The sequence below is a fragment of the Atta colombica genome, unplaced genomic scaffold (genome assembly GCF_001594045.1).
Source record: "Atta colombica isolate Treedump-2 unplaced genomic scaffold, Acol1.0 scaffold89, whole genome shotgun sequence".
Classification (NCBI taxonomy): Eukaryota; Metazoa; Arthropoda; class Insecta; order Hymenoptera; family Formicidae; genus Atta; species Atta colombica.
Window position 1 is genome coordinate 329981 of NW_017259582.1, and position 16995 is coordinate 346975.

Here is a 16995-nt window from a genome sequence, read left to right on the forward strand (position 1 = left end):
ACATCAGCTTGTGACCTAAAAAATTTTATTTTATTTATTTCTATATACAATTTCATTTTATATAGTAGACATTTTCGATTAATTGTTTCCAGCAAAAGCAGGCTGTATAAATATTTATATATCTCAAAATTCTCGACTCAAAATATTATAACAAGAAAGTTTTCGACAAATTAAGTAAAAAAGTTGTTTGTAAATTTTTATTTTAAGCAGTAATTTCTCAAAATAATAAGTATATATTAAGTGTGTTATTAATTATTGTGAATATCTTTTTGATGGCGGAAATACTCAAGTGCAAGATACAAAAATTTTATTAAAATTGTTTATTAAAAGTACACGTAGCATTAGAGCAAATCGTTGTTGATGATACATATAAGAACTACTTTGAGCGGAAGGTTTTTGATAATAGCGCGAAAAATGCCAGAAAGCGGAACGCGATGATAAGCGCAAACAAGCAAATAATATCCATCCAAAAGTCCTCTTTTTTAAAATTGAAAGTTTGGAGAATCGTGCGTCCCGATTTTGGACATGTCACATTGCTTCTGGTGCATGCTATAGAATCGATCTCTGACCACTGATTGATCAAAAGTGCCTCGTTGCCATAACGAAACCAAGATAAATATGAAAACCATACGAAGTAGGATGGTACGGATCTATTCCACATGAAAAATCGATATTTATTTTAATCAGCATTTCGATCATTGTTGTTCGAAATAATGTGAGATACTCACGCTGTGTTTAAGAAGAAACCGCCAAAAAGTAAAAATGGAATTATAACTGGGGGACCAACGGAGAGGGCCACGGATACGCGATTGCTGATACAAGATATTAAATAGCCTGCAAGAGAAATAAAACTTTAAATAATTATTAAATAAAAAAGATAACACAATGTTAGTGTTATCTCATATAAATGTATTTAGGAAGAGAATTGGGAGGATTTAAACTGCCCCAAAATTTTTATTTTTTTCATTTTTAATTAAAAAATATCATTCTTCCTCTGTATTTTTGATTCTGAGTAATATTTCTTGTCATAAAATATTTTTTGCCCATTATGACTATATAAATAACTTCCATTAGAATTTGTATTAGAAATCAGAGAAGAAGACATTTAAACTTTACTACTAAAGTATCCAAAAAAGCGATTCATTATCACAAAATGTTTTCGTTTATGTAATAACAAAATTAATAAAAATCCTCTCCGAAAAAAACATCCTGAATACACCTGCCGTAAGTTTTTGATTACCGAATGAAGTCGATACGTTGCCTACAAGAGCTACTATAGCAGTAGCAATGAAGAAGTGCTTAAAGTCTGGATAAAGACCAATCATAGGATAAACTATAGTAGTGAAGATCATCGGTATCACTAAAAATATCGGCGTTTCTGCTAATGTCTTGCAGATGAAGTAGACATCAGTGCGATACATACCGTTCTTGTGTTCGCGAAGAAATATTGGCAACTCGACGCAGAACACCTGTACGCAACACACATATATATTTTTTTATGTCTATTTCTTAGTTTTGATTTAAATTATTTATATCTAGTTTTAATAGTAATTCTAATTAATAATATTTAGTTTTCAATATTCATTCAGTCAGAGAAAAATATAGTGATTATAGCAACTATATAGATGACAACTATACAATTTTTATATTATGTAGAATTAATTACATAGTTGAATAAACTATTTTATATTTGCAATGCCTATAAAATAGTTTATTTAATTATTATATATTAATTCTACATATAAAATTTGTAGTTGTCATCTATATAGATGCTTCCATTATGTTTTCTTCGGACAATAAGTGTAAAAGAATTATTATTAATTATAGAATTATTAGAATTACTATTAAAACTAGAAAAAGATATTTTTCTCTGATATTTATTTTCGCCAGTAGATTATTTTAATCTCAGTTTAATTTATTTCTTATCTTTTCTTAAAAATTAGAAAAAGATGATAAGAGAGAATTAAATCGATATTAAAATTAATCTACATTGATAAAAATGGATACATAAGTATAATGATATTCTAATAAGAATTAGAAAGAGATAAAGAATAAATTAAACCGAGATTAAATTTAATTTACAGAGTGAAATTCACATTAATAGAATACTAATTTTGCAGTTTTCTCATTATTTTCAGTCATGTCATTTTCGTCATGGAATTGCAAATACGATTTAGTTATTTGTACATTACGTCTTAAAGTCTCACGTTAATGACTGCGAAAACATTTTGGAAAGTCATGTTGGTAAGGAAGATAAATAGGGCTCCATTGATGTTCATCACGCCGTCCTGATCTATTCGCTGGCCGAAGTAAATGATGCCGATCAACAACGAGACCATCTGTAGCAGAAAATTTAAATTTGTTCTTTTGTAATTGTCTTTGTTATCTTTTGTACTTGTCAACGATTATTTGTACAGATAAGTAGTACATCAAAGAGCGTAAAGAGAATTAAATTATTTTATTAATCAAATAAATACATATCTTTACAAATTACAATATGCAACTCTATAGTTTAAACTTCTTTTAAATTTTGCAAATAGATTTAATATTGGAGGGAAACGTACGATAGTCTGCAGGAAGCGGACTTTAATGAGGATCGGTTCTTTAATCACCGATAGCCAGGATCGCCATAGAACCGCACGGAATTGTTCACACCAGCTGGCTTTGTAAACCGATCGGCTGGAATTCTTGGATTGATTGAACCGTCTGAGAGTATCTTCGAATTCGCCATGGATGGCTTCAGCCTTCAAAACGATATTTGCACCGTATTCGCTTCTCCGGAAGGTATCGCATGTCGTTTCGATCGCGTATTTACAAATTTGCTCGCGTCCTGGTACCACAGCTAACACTTGCACGAAGAAGTCAGCAGGATTGTAATTGCTGGGACAGGCAGCTCCGAGCCTGTGACAAAATGTAAATTTAAAACGGCTTAAAAATGAATTTTTCAATCCATGGACTTACGTCTTGAAGAAAGTACAAGCTTGCGCAGCTGTACCCATAAAGGCGACTCTTCCCTCGGCCATCAGCAGAATCTTGTCAAACAGAGCGAATAGCTCCGAAGACGGTTGATGTAAAGTGACGATGATTGTTTTACCACGTGCTGTTGAATTGTCTATTTATTAATTTTTTAAATGCAGAATAGCTTTGCTATATAATAAGGATCGGCACAAACTCACCCGCCAATGCTTTCAGAATAGAGACAACCTGATGAGCCATAAAGGAATCCAAACCTGACGTTGGCTCATCGCATAACATCAATGGAGGATCGGTCAGTACCTCGGAAGCGAAAGACAATCTCTTCATCTCGCCTCCCGAGAGGCCCTTTTTTCTACCGGGTATTCCAATCACTGTATTTCGGCATTTCGACAGAGCGAGCTACTTTCAAAAGGGAAGCCATTAAATACAAATTGTAAGTTTTGAGACAAAAATCGTATAAAATAAAAAATATGTCAAAGATGTCGAATGTTTTTTATTCAAAATAGAATTCTTTACAATTAATATATTGCTGATCTATTTTCTTTTTCAATCTTTGCATCATCAATTGAATAAGTCTCTTTATAAATGTCTTCAATTATTTGGTAATAACAGCTTGATTTCTGGAATATCAAATCTTTAATTTTTCAACTACAGTTTCGGAAACAAGAATTAAGTAGTCAGGGGAAGACAAGTCAGATGAGAAGACTAGATGTAAAGTTACATTTTTTTAATTCGATGATATTTTGTAAATTGAAACCGCTGTGACAGATCAATTAAAAACGGTTATAAAAGATGAGTACTTTCAATGGCAAAAATTAAAAATTTGAGCAGAGTGATATATTGATTGCAAAAGATCATATTTTAAATTAAAAACATGCTCAAAATGTTTTTCTGTCGTATATTCTTTAATTTATAAGTTTTCCTAAATAAATCATTATCTAAATTTTAAGTCTTATAAGTCATAAGAAATTAAGTTGATTATTCTTCCCACATCGATCGTAATTAGGCAATTTCAACTTATTAATTTAATATTTAATAATTAATATTTAATATTTAGTAATTAATATTTAATAGTATGAACAAATCAAGAGAAAAATTTTGAATTTTCTCGCTTGCAATATAATAAGGATAACTGATGATGTATTCGACAACATGATCAAATTACTTCATTAATGACTTCATTAACTCGCTTAATTCTCTGGTTACGAGGGATTTGCCGATCCATTCGCACTGCCGCTTGGAACATTAGGTGTTCTATCACGGTGAGCGTGCCAACAAACAAATCATCTTGTTGCACATAAGCCATCCTCGAGGTAAGAACGCCTGGTGATATCCTTTGGCCATTGACGGCCATTAGACCGGATGCAGACAGTCCGTTTGCTAAACGAAACGTCAATGCGTTCAATAAAGTTGTCTTGCCTGCGCCTGACGCACCCATAATTACGAGCAGTTCACCGGGATAAGCTATTCCGTATGCTAGAATGATGATTCCAAAACAAAATAAAGACTAGAATAATATATTTTGTAAAATTGTTAAATATATAAAAAATAAACGAAAAGTTGCTTTTTCCATTTTATTTTACCATCTTTTAATATGTGCTTTTGCGCAATGAATTTTCTGGACTTGAACATCAGCCGATCCCAAATTCTGTCATTTTTCACGCTGCAATACACATTCACATTGCTCCACGTATACGTAATATTGTTGCCAAAACTTTCATTGTTAAAATCTGCGGCTGTCGACAAGCTCGAAATCGGCTTAAGATCAAACGAGTTCTCAGAGTTTCCGTCGTGCAATGTATTTCCTTCATTATCTTCCTATAATGATTGTAAAACGTATTTTTCTCTGATTTTGTTGAAGAGAAATAATAATGTACATCTTTACTAATATTCTTTTCATTGTATATAAAGTATTCTCTGATGGAAAAAAATTTTTATATCATATTTTTAAAATTTTTTCATATTTTATGAAAATTTCTAAAAAAGGATTTTAACTTCTTTTGATTTTATAAATTTTCTTCGAAAATGATAGAATGAGAAATCTTAGAATATTCAGAATTTACAATTTATATATATTTAGGCCACATAGGATAAGGTTGCCGAAATCGCATCATTTTTCATTAAAGGTCCAATGAAAAATTTTAGAATTTACGTATATAAACAATTTTAGAAAAGATATTAACTTTTTTTAGCATTTCTGAAGTGTTTCAATTTGTATGAAAAGTCTAAGAAATTTTCTAAAATATTATACAGAAATTTCGAAAAATTATATGAGGAAATCTTAGAAAAATTTTCGTTAGAAAAGAATATTATTTTAAAAATGCAGATATTTTTCAGCATTTCTGAAGTAATTCCAATTAATTCGTATAAAAAATCCGAAAATTTTTCAATAACAAGTTATAAAATTTATAAAAGTTTTGAAAATTTATAGAATTCTAAAGAAATCTTTCATTAGAGTTTCACACAAGCTATCGAATATTTTTATATTTCTTTGTAGCCAATTTTAAAACAAAATTTTTGAATAAAAATATCAAGAAATTTATTGTTTTTTAATTTTCTAATATTAAAAATTAATTTACCAAAGTTCTATTATTTTCGAATATTGAGTGAATCTCAACTTTGGTGTTTGTTAAAAGAAAGAAAAGTACCTAATTACATCAGATAATCGAAGCCATAGACATGAATATCGTCTACGCTGAGTTTAAAAGAGTTGTCACGAGTACAAGAATAAAATATGTATGTACGCATAAAATAAATTTTTAAAAAATACACAAAAATGCTCCAACTAAAAATTATTTGTCACAATCGCTACATCGATTCGTTATCTCTCGATATACCGCATTGACAAAATGTGGTAATTATATCATATAAGTATCTTACTTGTACTTACGAAGGAAATTGTACGATAAGTGATTCTTTGAATCTTATTAACAGAAGATGAAGATGTTGTAGATATCAATGGCTCTGTTTCTTCGGTAGCCGTCATTTTTATACGACTTTCCTCCGACACACCGACAAATACACTGATTAAAATACGAGTCTCTTATCTGTTAATAAATAGAACGCTTTTATGTATTCCGCAGTAATTCGCATAACGCAGTAATTCTTCGAAAAGATCGGTTGTAATCAAGAAAATTCAGGTTTCAGAGTTGGTTTTATTTACAACAGACACTGAGACTAATACAGAAGATCTATTCGTTTCATACGAAATAACATATTTTGATACGAGAAATATTCTGTCGTAAGACGATGGAAAATATAGCCGATTTATACGAATGATTGTTGTTCGAGATATAACAGAAAATATGTTCGGAGAGCAAACCGGCTTGTTTCCCCGGGAAACGATATCGCGGATGCGTACAAACGTACACCTGCGTACAATATGAAAGAACATACACGACAAATACGCGTGTGGAGATTGGTTCGAGGAACGAATGCCCCTCTCCATATCCAATATGTTACCGTACACTGCATATTTACTGTATAGCCCTATATACGCTTTGTCGAGTCAAATCCGCGTAAATCCGTCTATTAAGAAATCATATTAAGAAAAAGCAGCACTGAGAAATAAAATCAAGAAGCTTCAAGATATGTATATACATATGTATATTAGGTATCTATTATGTGTATTTATTATGCGTATAAAGTTCTTTTTTCTTGTACGTTTCTCGACAATTTAAATTTTAAATATAATGTGCTAGTAAGTAATAAGAGGATGGTGATATGGATATGCAGCATTGACGCAGTCTGCAACATTATTTATTTTTTTTCCTAATGTATTAGAGATCATTATTTTACCTTACATTGTGGAGAGCGCGCGTACGGTCGTGCGTTTTAGAGCCGTTTTAGAAAGCGTAGCGGTCTATTACGTAGGACAGCGCTGAAGTATGAATGGCCCTATTGTAATTATATATAGCTAATGTGGATAATAATAATATATATTGCGGTATATTTATATATATCAAAATATATATCTCTCGTAGTGTTTTTTTCCCATTATTTTCACGTATTTTAGACACGATATCACGATGTGACAATAACTAAGAAGTTTTACAAGTCATCAGCACGAAATGTATCATCATTTAAACGAGATTGAACTTTTGAATGTGGTAAAAGTCGAGTAAGAAAAATATCTTCAGCAGAGCGCACTCTTACGCAAATCGACAATTAATCCTTCGTATAATCAAGTCTTCGTATAATCGTATTTAAAGGAAACACTCGGTTATTTCAAATCTACTTGTTTGACTCATTAACATATGTATGTGGTATTTACAATACAATAACCAGTGCAAGTCTAAGGCGCGATTGTACAATACAATAACTAGTGCGAGTTTCAGGCACGATTGTATGTGCGACGAATCAAATTTTACAATACAAATAACTAATGTTCCAAAAATCACGTGGATTTGATTGTGACACGTTTGTGATTATATTTGACATCAGAATCTTAAAAATCACGCTATTTGTATCTTTTAAAATTCACAACTTTAAATCGACGTTATATTCTTATAAGATCTAATTACGCCAAATTCCTAGAAAATTATAGAGAATCGTCTCCAACACAAAACTTACGTAATCTTTAGGAAATTTTCGCGCGCACTCAGTGTAATTATATTGACTGTAAGTTTGCAAAACCTATTTCGATTTTTGCTAACAAGAAGAGGATTAGAACGCATTTTTGAAATACGATTTGTTTAAAGATAATTCTTTGTGCTTATGTGAAAAATTCCAAATCATAGTTTCAGATACTCATTAATTTTTTCAAAAATAAATATAAAAGTTTTGAAGTTATCATATCAATTAATCACTTTTCAAGATCTCAGAAAAAAGACGAAAAAATACAATGTTCTAGAACCAATTGACTTGTGAGATCTTTTAACATCCTCTAGATACAATCCATCAAAAAAAAAGGATCTCAAAAATCAAAAACGATTTTGGAAATCGCAATCAATATTTATTTGCATTATAAAATTTGATTTTTCGCACGTGCGTACAACCGCTCAGATTTTTTGCAATAGGCATCGAATTGTTGAACATTCGATTATTTCAATTGAGATCATCCTAAATTGATCGTTTTGGTCGTAATACCTTTATCGGTATCGTTTTGGGCAATTTCGCAAAATAGATATTGCTTTTAATTATCACACTGTCATTGCCAGTGGTACGGAATAAACCGTCATCATCTGTTATCTAAATGATCATCGAACCCTTTCGCTCTTTTTACAGGATTGTTAGCGAAACAGAAGAATATTTTCCAGTTACCTTTAAAAAAAATTCTCCAACGTAAAAGCCTGAAAGAAACTCTAAATAAAGTGATTCTAGAAGACCAATATATTTAAACTTGGTTGACAACGAAGATTTTTGAAAATGAATTTCTTTGCTATAGCGATACTAAATTAATTTGTGATAAGAAAAAACACAGACATGAATTAGAACAATGATTAATTACAAATCAATGAAAAATATTTCCTGTCGTTAAAACTCGGCCATAAACATAAAGATTTTTCATAATATATTTATCTGTAATTATATCAATTATATCATAAATTCACTTTTTTAATGTATGTACGTATACTCTTTATCATATATTAGATTGTATATATTTTGTGTATTATGTGTACTTTTCTTTAAAGAGATCATAAATATGATACATACAATAAATCAAAGAATTATTTACCTTAAGAAACAAGTTGCAAACATAAATACAATATGACTTACAATATGACTACGATGAATCAAAAAACAAATGAATTACAGAAAACAGCATATTTTATCTTTATTTTGCACATTGCTTATCTTTTCTTATAGAGATTTAATCATCCCATTAAACACTATGATCTAATTATCATTTTAATTAATTTCAATTAACAATGTCATTAATACATACATATTTTGACTTTTACAAGTTTTTTCTTTTTAACAATGTGCGTTAATGATTTTTTACAAATGCTAACTGCAAAATTAAAAATTCTAAAAAGTATTTACAATGCTTTAAAAAAATTAAAAATTCTATTTATCATTTTTAAAAAGCAAAATGTAAAAATTAGAATTGATATAATAGTAATTTATTTTTATCTTAGATTAATAAATTCCTTGATTCCCTGATTTTTCTCGGTTTCCCCAGTTTTCTTAACCTTCTATTTTTTTTTTAATTCTCTGAACTTTTCCCAGCTTTCCCAGATTTTCCGCTAACAACCCTGTTTTAATTAAAGGTTGCGGCGTATGGCATATGCCTTTTCGTATTATATTTGTAATAAATCGAGTATAGCAAATGTATCTCTATTTCGTGTAAAACTAAGATCTTTTTTTATGTTAACGAGACAGTAGAGATATTTAGCGGTTTATTGTTGCAAGTAACATTCTCATATATATCATCACAAGCTTTTGTGATAAATGTTGATTTTAGAATGATATCCATTTTAACAAGATTTAATTATCTAACAAAATGAAAATAATCTTAGACTTTAACAAATTAAGATTTAAAATCAATCGATGGAATTTCAAATGTTTTAAATTAATTTTTAATCAAAGAGAAGATTTCTTGTTTAATTAATATCGTCCATACTTAAGAAAAGTACTATCATATTGAACATAGACACTGCTTGTACTGCACAAAGTAGAGCTCTAAAACCGTACGAATGTATCCGAGTCTCGAGAAATCATTTTACTAAATCATTCGATAGTACGAATTCGCTGATATCAGTAGCAATGATCGTTTTATGCAGTCTCAAATACTGATTATGGTCGTCGATTTTCAATCCTGACGACATCTGTCGGAAACGACAGCTTTATTTTTTTGCAATCCTCCAGCCTCGGACAAGCAGCCAAACGCAATGTGCTTGTCAGATGTGTCACAACGTCTCAACATTACATTTTGTAATGCGATGTAACGTTCGATGACGTCATGTGACAGTATTTTTAGGTGCGTAGAATCTCTCACATTATTGATAATTGTTGCTATTCATGTAGTCTTATTGTTCTTGGACATATTATGCGACGCCCAATTCAACGACGTTTTCCACGAATTGCAGAGAGCCTCGTCGAATTTGCTCCTAAAATGCTTTTGTGCCTCGCCTTCAGACATTTCTAGAACCTGTAAACGTATTTAAATGCATTTGAATGTACTCATTATACTTAATTGGATATATTAATGTATAATTTAATAGCTATTGTACCAAGGTATCTCTAAGATAATTCAGATCTTTCTCCGACGAGAGTTCAGGCAGGCCGGTAGATATCATCATGGCAAACAGAGACAATATAAGTCCTCCATGTTGGCGCAGAACTAAAAAGGCTTGCTCGCAATGATTCTGAAATCTTTGAAACTCGGCAGCGTGTCCTTTCTTCGTTTGACCTTTATTTATGACATGTACGAAATCATTGGTCAAAACGAAGGGTACTCGTTCACGTCTGAATCCGAATTTCTCCTTAAAGTGACCCAAAATATGACCAAAATCGACATGAAACAGTTGCCCAGTCTTCTTAACCATTATATTATCAGAATGTCTGTCGGCTATCCCTAAAACGTACGTCGCTACGCAATAACCCGCGCAACTTAAAGTAAATTCCTCAATCGCTTTGTTCAACGCCGCTTCCGTGTGATTGTGATCCTTCAACCAAGCTAATAAGGAACCTCTCCTGTAAATACAAAGAAATTATGAAGAAGTCTGACATTTGTTGAATTATATTTTGTATTTTCACTACTCACCTAAAGGCCGCTGTTGCAGAAAATGTGCCCTTTTCCTTCTGAATGTTTGCAATTGTTTCCGCATTTAGCACCACCTCTATCATCCCGACTCTGTTCTCCGTAGATATGCAACCATATGGATTCATACGTAAATCCAAGCCCTCCTTCTTCCAGAGCTTGTCCATAATACGTAGCATCTGGAGTGTCAACATGTCTTGTCTCAAGTCATCTCCATGTTTGAGAATTAAGTAAATATCTTCGCCAAAAGGATCACTATTCTCGAAAACTAACCAGAGCGGACGCATTTTGCTGTCCATTAATCGGCATTTTTCGATTCTGATAAAACGAAAACAAGATGTAGGAAATGTAAAAAATAACATATTCAACAAGTGAAAATGGTAAACTCACTTGATACGATTCCATCTGAAACTTGGATCAAGAGGATTAAGGACATCGGATATTGCCTCCTGGCAGTGTGGTTCCAGGATGATGTCTTGAAAACCCTGAAGGGCGGCCTTACGATCCTTCTTCTGCTTCACTTGCTGCGAAACACTCCTCAATTTTTCCAAGCACTTCATTTGTCTAAATAACGATAACATGTGCTGTTGGCTTCCTCTGCAATATGCTTCCAATATAAGACCGAAACGAACAGATACTGCGCCAACCTGCATTTCTGATCTAATTTTCAAGAAATGAGCAGTGAATTAATTTAAAGTGTAAGCAATAAAGATAATCGTGAGGCTTCATGTAAAGCGATCGACTAATTATTTAATCTCGATTGTCACCTCACATGTGCCTTGATTTATAAATGCCTGATTGATTAAATAATTAAATTTTCAATAAAAAATGAGATGATTGTAATTTATTTTTTAGAACAATAAACTAATACATGTAATAATACCAAAAGAGATTTTAAATTATAATAAGCAAATAAAATGCATGCAAATTCTGTTGCCTCTAACCTGAGATGCCAAAATAAAAAGTGTCCTATCCTCTGATTATTAAGTGCCCGTTTTAAAAGAAATTCTGTCAAAGGACATGCCAAATAATTTTCATGTTTTAAGGCTTGAGCCAGCTGCAACAGGTAGAGACTGAGATCGTCATCTGTTACGTCTCTTAAACAGCGGACAGCAAAATTTCTAACATTTTGATCAGCGTAAGCGTAGTCTAACAGCTCCAACGCTTTCTCTACTGGCAGTTTCGGCCATTGTTGTATAAGCGCTGTGGCCTCTGCAACTTCTCTACAAAGGTTCACGAGTCTTAATCTGTTATCTTTCGTAACAACTTTATAAGCAATTAATCGATTAATTTCTTACCTGTGATCGTTCCACTCAACGCATTGTAACAGTTTAGCCAAAAGCGTCGGGATTTCGCGAAGACAATGATGCCTCAACGTCCACATCGTCTTCTTCTCTTGTTCATGTAATTCGTGCAGCGGATCTCTGTCGGCTAGTAATCTCAATTGTTCCAATTGTTGGCTACCAACATCAGATTCCTGATTTAATTCATCTTTAGCTAAGCGCTCGTTAGATTGTTCTCGCAATGTTTGGGCATATTCTACCATTTTTTCCGGAGTAGGATATAAGACACATTGATCTTTTCCATAACTATAAAATAATAAAAGCAAATGTGATGCATAATGTAATGCAATATTCTCATTTTCTAAATAAGAAAACAAATAATTACTTTGGAAATGTTAACATGAGAGCAGCTGCCCTATCTATATGTGGATTGGACACTACTGTCCCAAGGGGATGAAGCAAATCATCATTTTGTATGTCCTCTGCGTATGTCCATGTATACAATGTCATAGCACCCGTTTTTAATTGTGACTTAAAATCATATATTGTCGTATTCGCCCAACATAAAGGATTTATGAAGAGCTCCTGCTTCGAATCCCTAATCAGTCTCCTGCTCTTTAAACCCTTCGCAGTTTTACTGATCTCATATAATACAAAGCACAGCCGTGCCATTCGCGGTATATCCCTCACTTTAATGTCGAATTTGAGAGTCTCTTCCCATTCGCAGCTACCGTCGGAACTTACAATAATTTCTTTGGTTTTCTGACTTTCGCAGAGAGATTTTCCACCGTGAAAAAGACCAGCTTGCAGTCCAATCTATATGTACAAAAAAAAACAAGGAACAAAACTCAAATAATTTTATTTTAAAGAAATATCAAAAAAATTGAAACACACCTCCACAGTACGATGCGCGGCATCACAGTTAAGGCGAGAAATTCCATTTACGGTGAAGACAAAAGGTTCTTCGATTTTCCACGCTGAGATATGCTTGCCCTTTTTACGTAATGTTAACGTAGAGGACGATGGTTTCGTACGTTGCAACGTATCCACGTCCGGATTGTCGAAGGCGCTATCTTGGTCCACAGGTACACTCTGTTTGCTGAGCGTAACCAGCGTAGGCATGATATCTTTCGCTAGGCAATCTTGAATATAACAAAATTGTATAAGCGGAATATTATCGCCAATTAAATACTCTTCCTGTCCGCAAACCTTCAGCGTAAAATCGTTTGGTTGTTCGCCGCGAGTTTTAAGAGTATTTGCCCTTTTATTCAGGATTGCCTCGATCAGTTCAGGAGGTGTAGTAATATGTGCTATTTGAAAGGTAAACGCAACCTACAAAAAAACAATATCACTTTTTATGAGAATTTATTCGAATGAATTTTCTTTCTTCGAAATAATTTTGGAAATAATTTTGTCTTACCTCTGACTTTTCGAATTTAGTAACTAAAACGATATTTCCGTCTTTTAAACGACTCTCAATATTTTTAGGTACAGTAGACGTTGGCGCTATTCTCGAAGGAAACTGATAATGCACTTTTTCCGTCCAACATCTTTTCTGCCTATTTAACGCTACGTCGTCTCCCAGGAGCCGCATCTTCCATCTGAAGTCGTTGACCTCGGAATTCTTCAGGGCAGCGAACTCGTGCAATCCCTTACCGATTAGAACGCCAATTTGCGAGTCTAAATTTCTATCACTTTTTATACCTTCCCGTTCTATAACTTTTAATACCGAACAAAAGGGTTTTATATCACAGAGACGTCTCGTTTCATCCCGCAATTCTTCTATCTCTGCGTTCGAATTAATACACGAAAATACATATGACGGCGCGTCTTTCAATGTTCCGTGAAGAGGATATTTACTAGCCTCATCCCACAGATCCTGTTAAGTATCCATTAGCTTATATTTTTGCAATCATTACGATAGTAATCCTTTAACTGTACAATATTGGAATATTTCATATGCACTGACTTATCTTTTATGTTCACATTGTTATATTTATAAAATAATTGCAAATTTAAATAAATATAAAATATTTTTTAGTATTTCTGCTACAATATGTGTACCGAAATACATTAATAACTGTTAAATAAATATATGTTTCATTGTTATATTATATTATATCTAAAGATGTGTTCTATGCAACATGTGTTGCATGAAGCTTGTAACTCTTGTAATTTCATCCTTATAATTATTTATGAAATTTAGACAAGAATATGAGATAATTCTCATCAAAAACATAATGTTTTACATATATGATTATTTCACTACAGGTAAATCTTAATATAGTTGTACCAAGATTTTATCAAGAGAGATGAATATTTCAATTTCTCATATATGTGGTCTCTTGCCTTCTTCCTAGTTGCAGTAATTCATTTCATGTTAGTACAGTTATGAAGATTCAAAGTTTATTCGTGTCGCATGCTCTAAAATGCTCCTATCATAGCATTTACTTACTCTAATGCACTCGTTGCTATAGCAAGAACACATTGGAGCATGCTGGAACATGTGACGTAGCAAACCTTCAATCTGCATATACACAACACACACACACATACATACAGGGTGAGGCAAAAGTACCGGAAACTCCTGAATATTTCATAAAATATAAATTTTACAGAAAAACTTGTTCAGGCAAAAGTCGTAGAGTTTAAAAAGACCTTTTTACTAATCGTATCATTTTGATATTTTGACATTTGATCGCCAAGGTTGGGTCAAAATTAAATCGATTTTTTTCAATGGAAATCCTCATTTTTTTATTGTATATTCTTATAGATCTCCAGAACTTTTCTATAACTACTATACTATAACAAAGAAAATACTATAATGAAATATTTTTCCATTAACTACTTTTTTAGTTCTAAGGCTTGAAAATTATAATATCACCAGTATTATAGCATTATCTATAATGTCCAAATTGATAAAACTTTTCAAATGTTGTTCAAGATTATAACCTTGATAACATGTGTTTGTCAAAATCAAGATCTTTTGAGGCTGTTCCTTGCTATTTTCATTTTTACAAATCTCTAAACACCTTGACCTTGACATACAAAATTATGAAAGTCAATGAAAAAACATTTTCATTTCGATTGCTTATAACTCTGTTCAAAATCATTTATATAATTAAAAAAAACAGATTCTTAAAGTTGAAATTTTACTCCATTAAAATGATACAATTGTTAATATGAATAAAATATTGTATTTTAAACTCGCATAAAAATTTTTTGTAATCTGACACAAACTTTTGCACTCATTCAACTACTGTAAGAGAATCCAAGTCTTATATTACTTGGATAATAAATTCACATACACATATCTAGTATCTACTTATTGATGTTATTATGTTCTTATGATTAAATAAAAACAAATGAGCATTGTGAACAATTAATTAAAACATATCCTAGCAATATAACCATATTTTTCATATTTTTTATATTCAAGTCATATATCTAGTACATCAATTGCTATGCAAATATTATATGTATTCCATTGGTACAATTAAAGGATTAAAGAATAAGAAAGAGAATATTGTTCCCCTTGGAGGTCTGTTCTTTACAACTGAAGTAGTGTATATATTCCTTATACTTAAAATTTTATGTGTATACATATATACATATGTATATACATTTAACATTTGGCAAAAGTAAGTTAGTACAGTCCACTGCAGCAATAAACAACAGACTTGTAGCAAATTCGATCCCTTGCATTACATTTAATTAATGATTAGTATACTAAAAGCTGCTATACATGAAATTAGCATAATTAAATAGAGCATATAAACACTTTAAACAATTAATAATCGGCAATTTAATAAGCAAAATCAGAAGCTTTTTTTTTTTTAATATTGAAAACAACTTAAGCAAAGCTGTTTCAAAATTGACAGCAATCTGTGGGTAACTTGCCATTAGGAAATATTGTCACTTTATTTAACAGAATATACGTATATTATTTAATTGTAAAAGTTAATTATATCATATCATTGTATTTAGAGATACTTTGTACGAAGCAGCTTTCAATGTATAGTTATCCAATGCAATGTGAGTGACTGAATTCACCATTAGATATGTTGTATACACAAGATACTCACCTCCTTGATCTGATCTAAGGTAATATTGCGATTGATTTCAAACGGTATGACAACACCGTTTGGCATCAGGCACGTGAGTTCCACCACAGCGGGCTCGTGCGCGTCCCCGGGCCTCTCCGCCCAAAAGTTATATTTGTATGCATTCGGTATGTTGCCGTGCACCATGATGAATAACAAAATCTCTCGAGTACTCCTTTCAGGCACAAGTTAACACGCACGTACGGTGGGCGAAGCACCACGTACGTCAAGATCTCCTTACATCACAAGGGGAAATGGGAGCGTTATCAAAAATATCTCCTAAACCGTTCATGTTGACGGACGAAACCGCGACTCATCCTGTCCGTTTTACGAATGGGAAGCGAAACAGATCATAAACGTCAGGAAACGTTCGGAAACGTCGCGGTGCAGAGTATGTCGCTATTCACTCCGAATTACGACACAACCGCGAGTCTCTCACTCTCTCTCTTTCTCTCTCTCCTCGAGGGGGAATTCTTGCGCGTTCTCGCGCCGCGGGCGTCGCCTCACATTTGCGACGTGGCGGAAACGCGTCTTAACTGATGCATCTTTTCAAATAAGACCGATATCTCGTTCGTTTACGTGCTAAGATACAAATAACCATTATCGTCTACGCGTAATAACAATGCACGGTTCCGCCATTATTTACCTCACGTTCAGTGATGCGAAATTGAGCGCATTCAGCGAACTCAATAGTTTAGTGAGTTCTCACTGCTATTGGTATATTTTTCTACATCTAAGAATCTGATTGGATGATCTAGAAGAATACACCAATAACAGCGAGCACTCACTCAATTGTTGAATTCATCTTTTCCGATTCTTAAAGATCGGTGTTCTGACCGAGAATATATAATCGACTTTCGAGAATTTTGATTCTTAAAGAATCGCTTCTCCTTTTCTTTTTAAAGAATCGATTCTCTTTTATGGTAGA

The 16995-nt window shown here is 32.5% G+C and overlaps 2 protein-coding genes across 3 annotated transcripts; both read right to left on the reverse strand.

The window, feature by feature from the left end:
* Window positions 1–250: 250 nt before the first annotated feature.
* On the reverse strand, window positions 251–9751 carry LOC108693249 (protein white). Of its 2 annotated transcripts, none has more exons than XM_018202096.1 (10): window positions 9645–9751; window positions 4560–4794; window positions 4142–4452; window positions 3177–3375; window positions 2962–3100; window positions 2565–2901; window positions 2208–2339; window positions 1241–1469; window positions 729–834; window positions 251–650 (listed from the first exon to the last, which is right to left on the reverse strand). In XM_018202096.1, the coding sequence occupies exons 1-10, from the start codon at window positions 9744–9746 to the stop codon at window positions 377–379; spliced, it is 2064 nt and encodes a 687-aa protein (XP_018057585.1). In that variant the 5' UTR covers window positions 9747–9751; the 3' UTR covers window positions 251–376. The 2 variants fall into 2 exon arrangements, with proteins under 2 accessions (XP_018057585.1, XP_018057584.1); XM_018202095.1 differs by lacking the exon at window positions 9645–9751 and adding an exon at window positions 5867–5978.
* On the reverse strand, window positions 9540–16708 carry LOC108693248 (phosphatidylinositol 4,5-bisphosphate 3-kinase catalytic subunit delta isoform). Its single transcript, XM_018202094.1, has 10 exons — window positions 16050–16708; window positions 13385–13843; window positions 12859–13296; window positions 12350–12780; window positions 11980–12270; window positions 11626–11904; window positions 11072–11341; window positions 10685–10999; window positions 10152–10614; window positions 9540–10069 (listed from the first exon to the last, which is right to left on the reverse strand). Exons 1-10 carry the CDS (start codon window positions 16212–16214, stop codon window positions 9938–9940), a joined length of 3243 nt encoding a protein of 1080 aa, XP_018057583.1. The 5' UTR covers window positions 16215–16708; the 3' UTR covers window positions 9540–9937.
* Window positions 16709–16995: the final 287 nt, after the last annotated feature.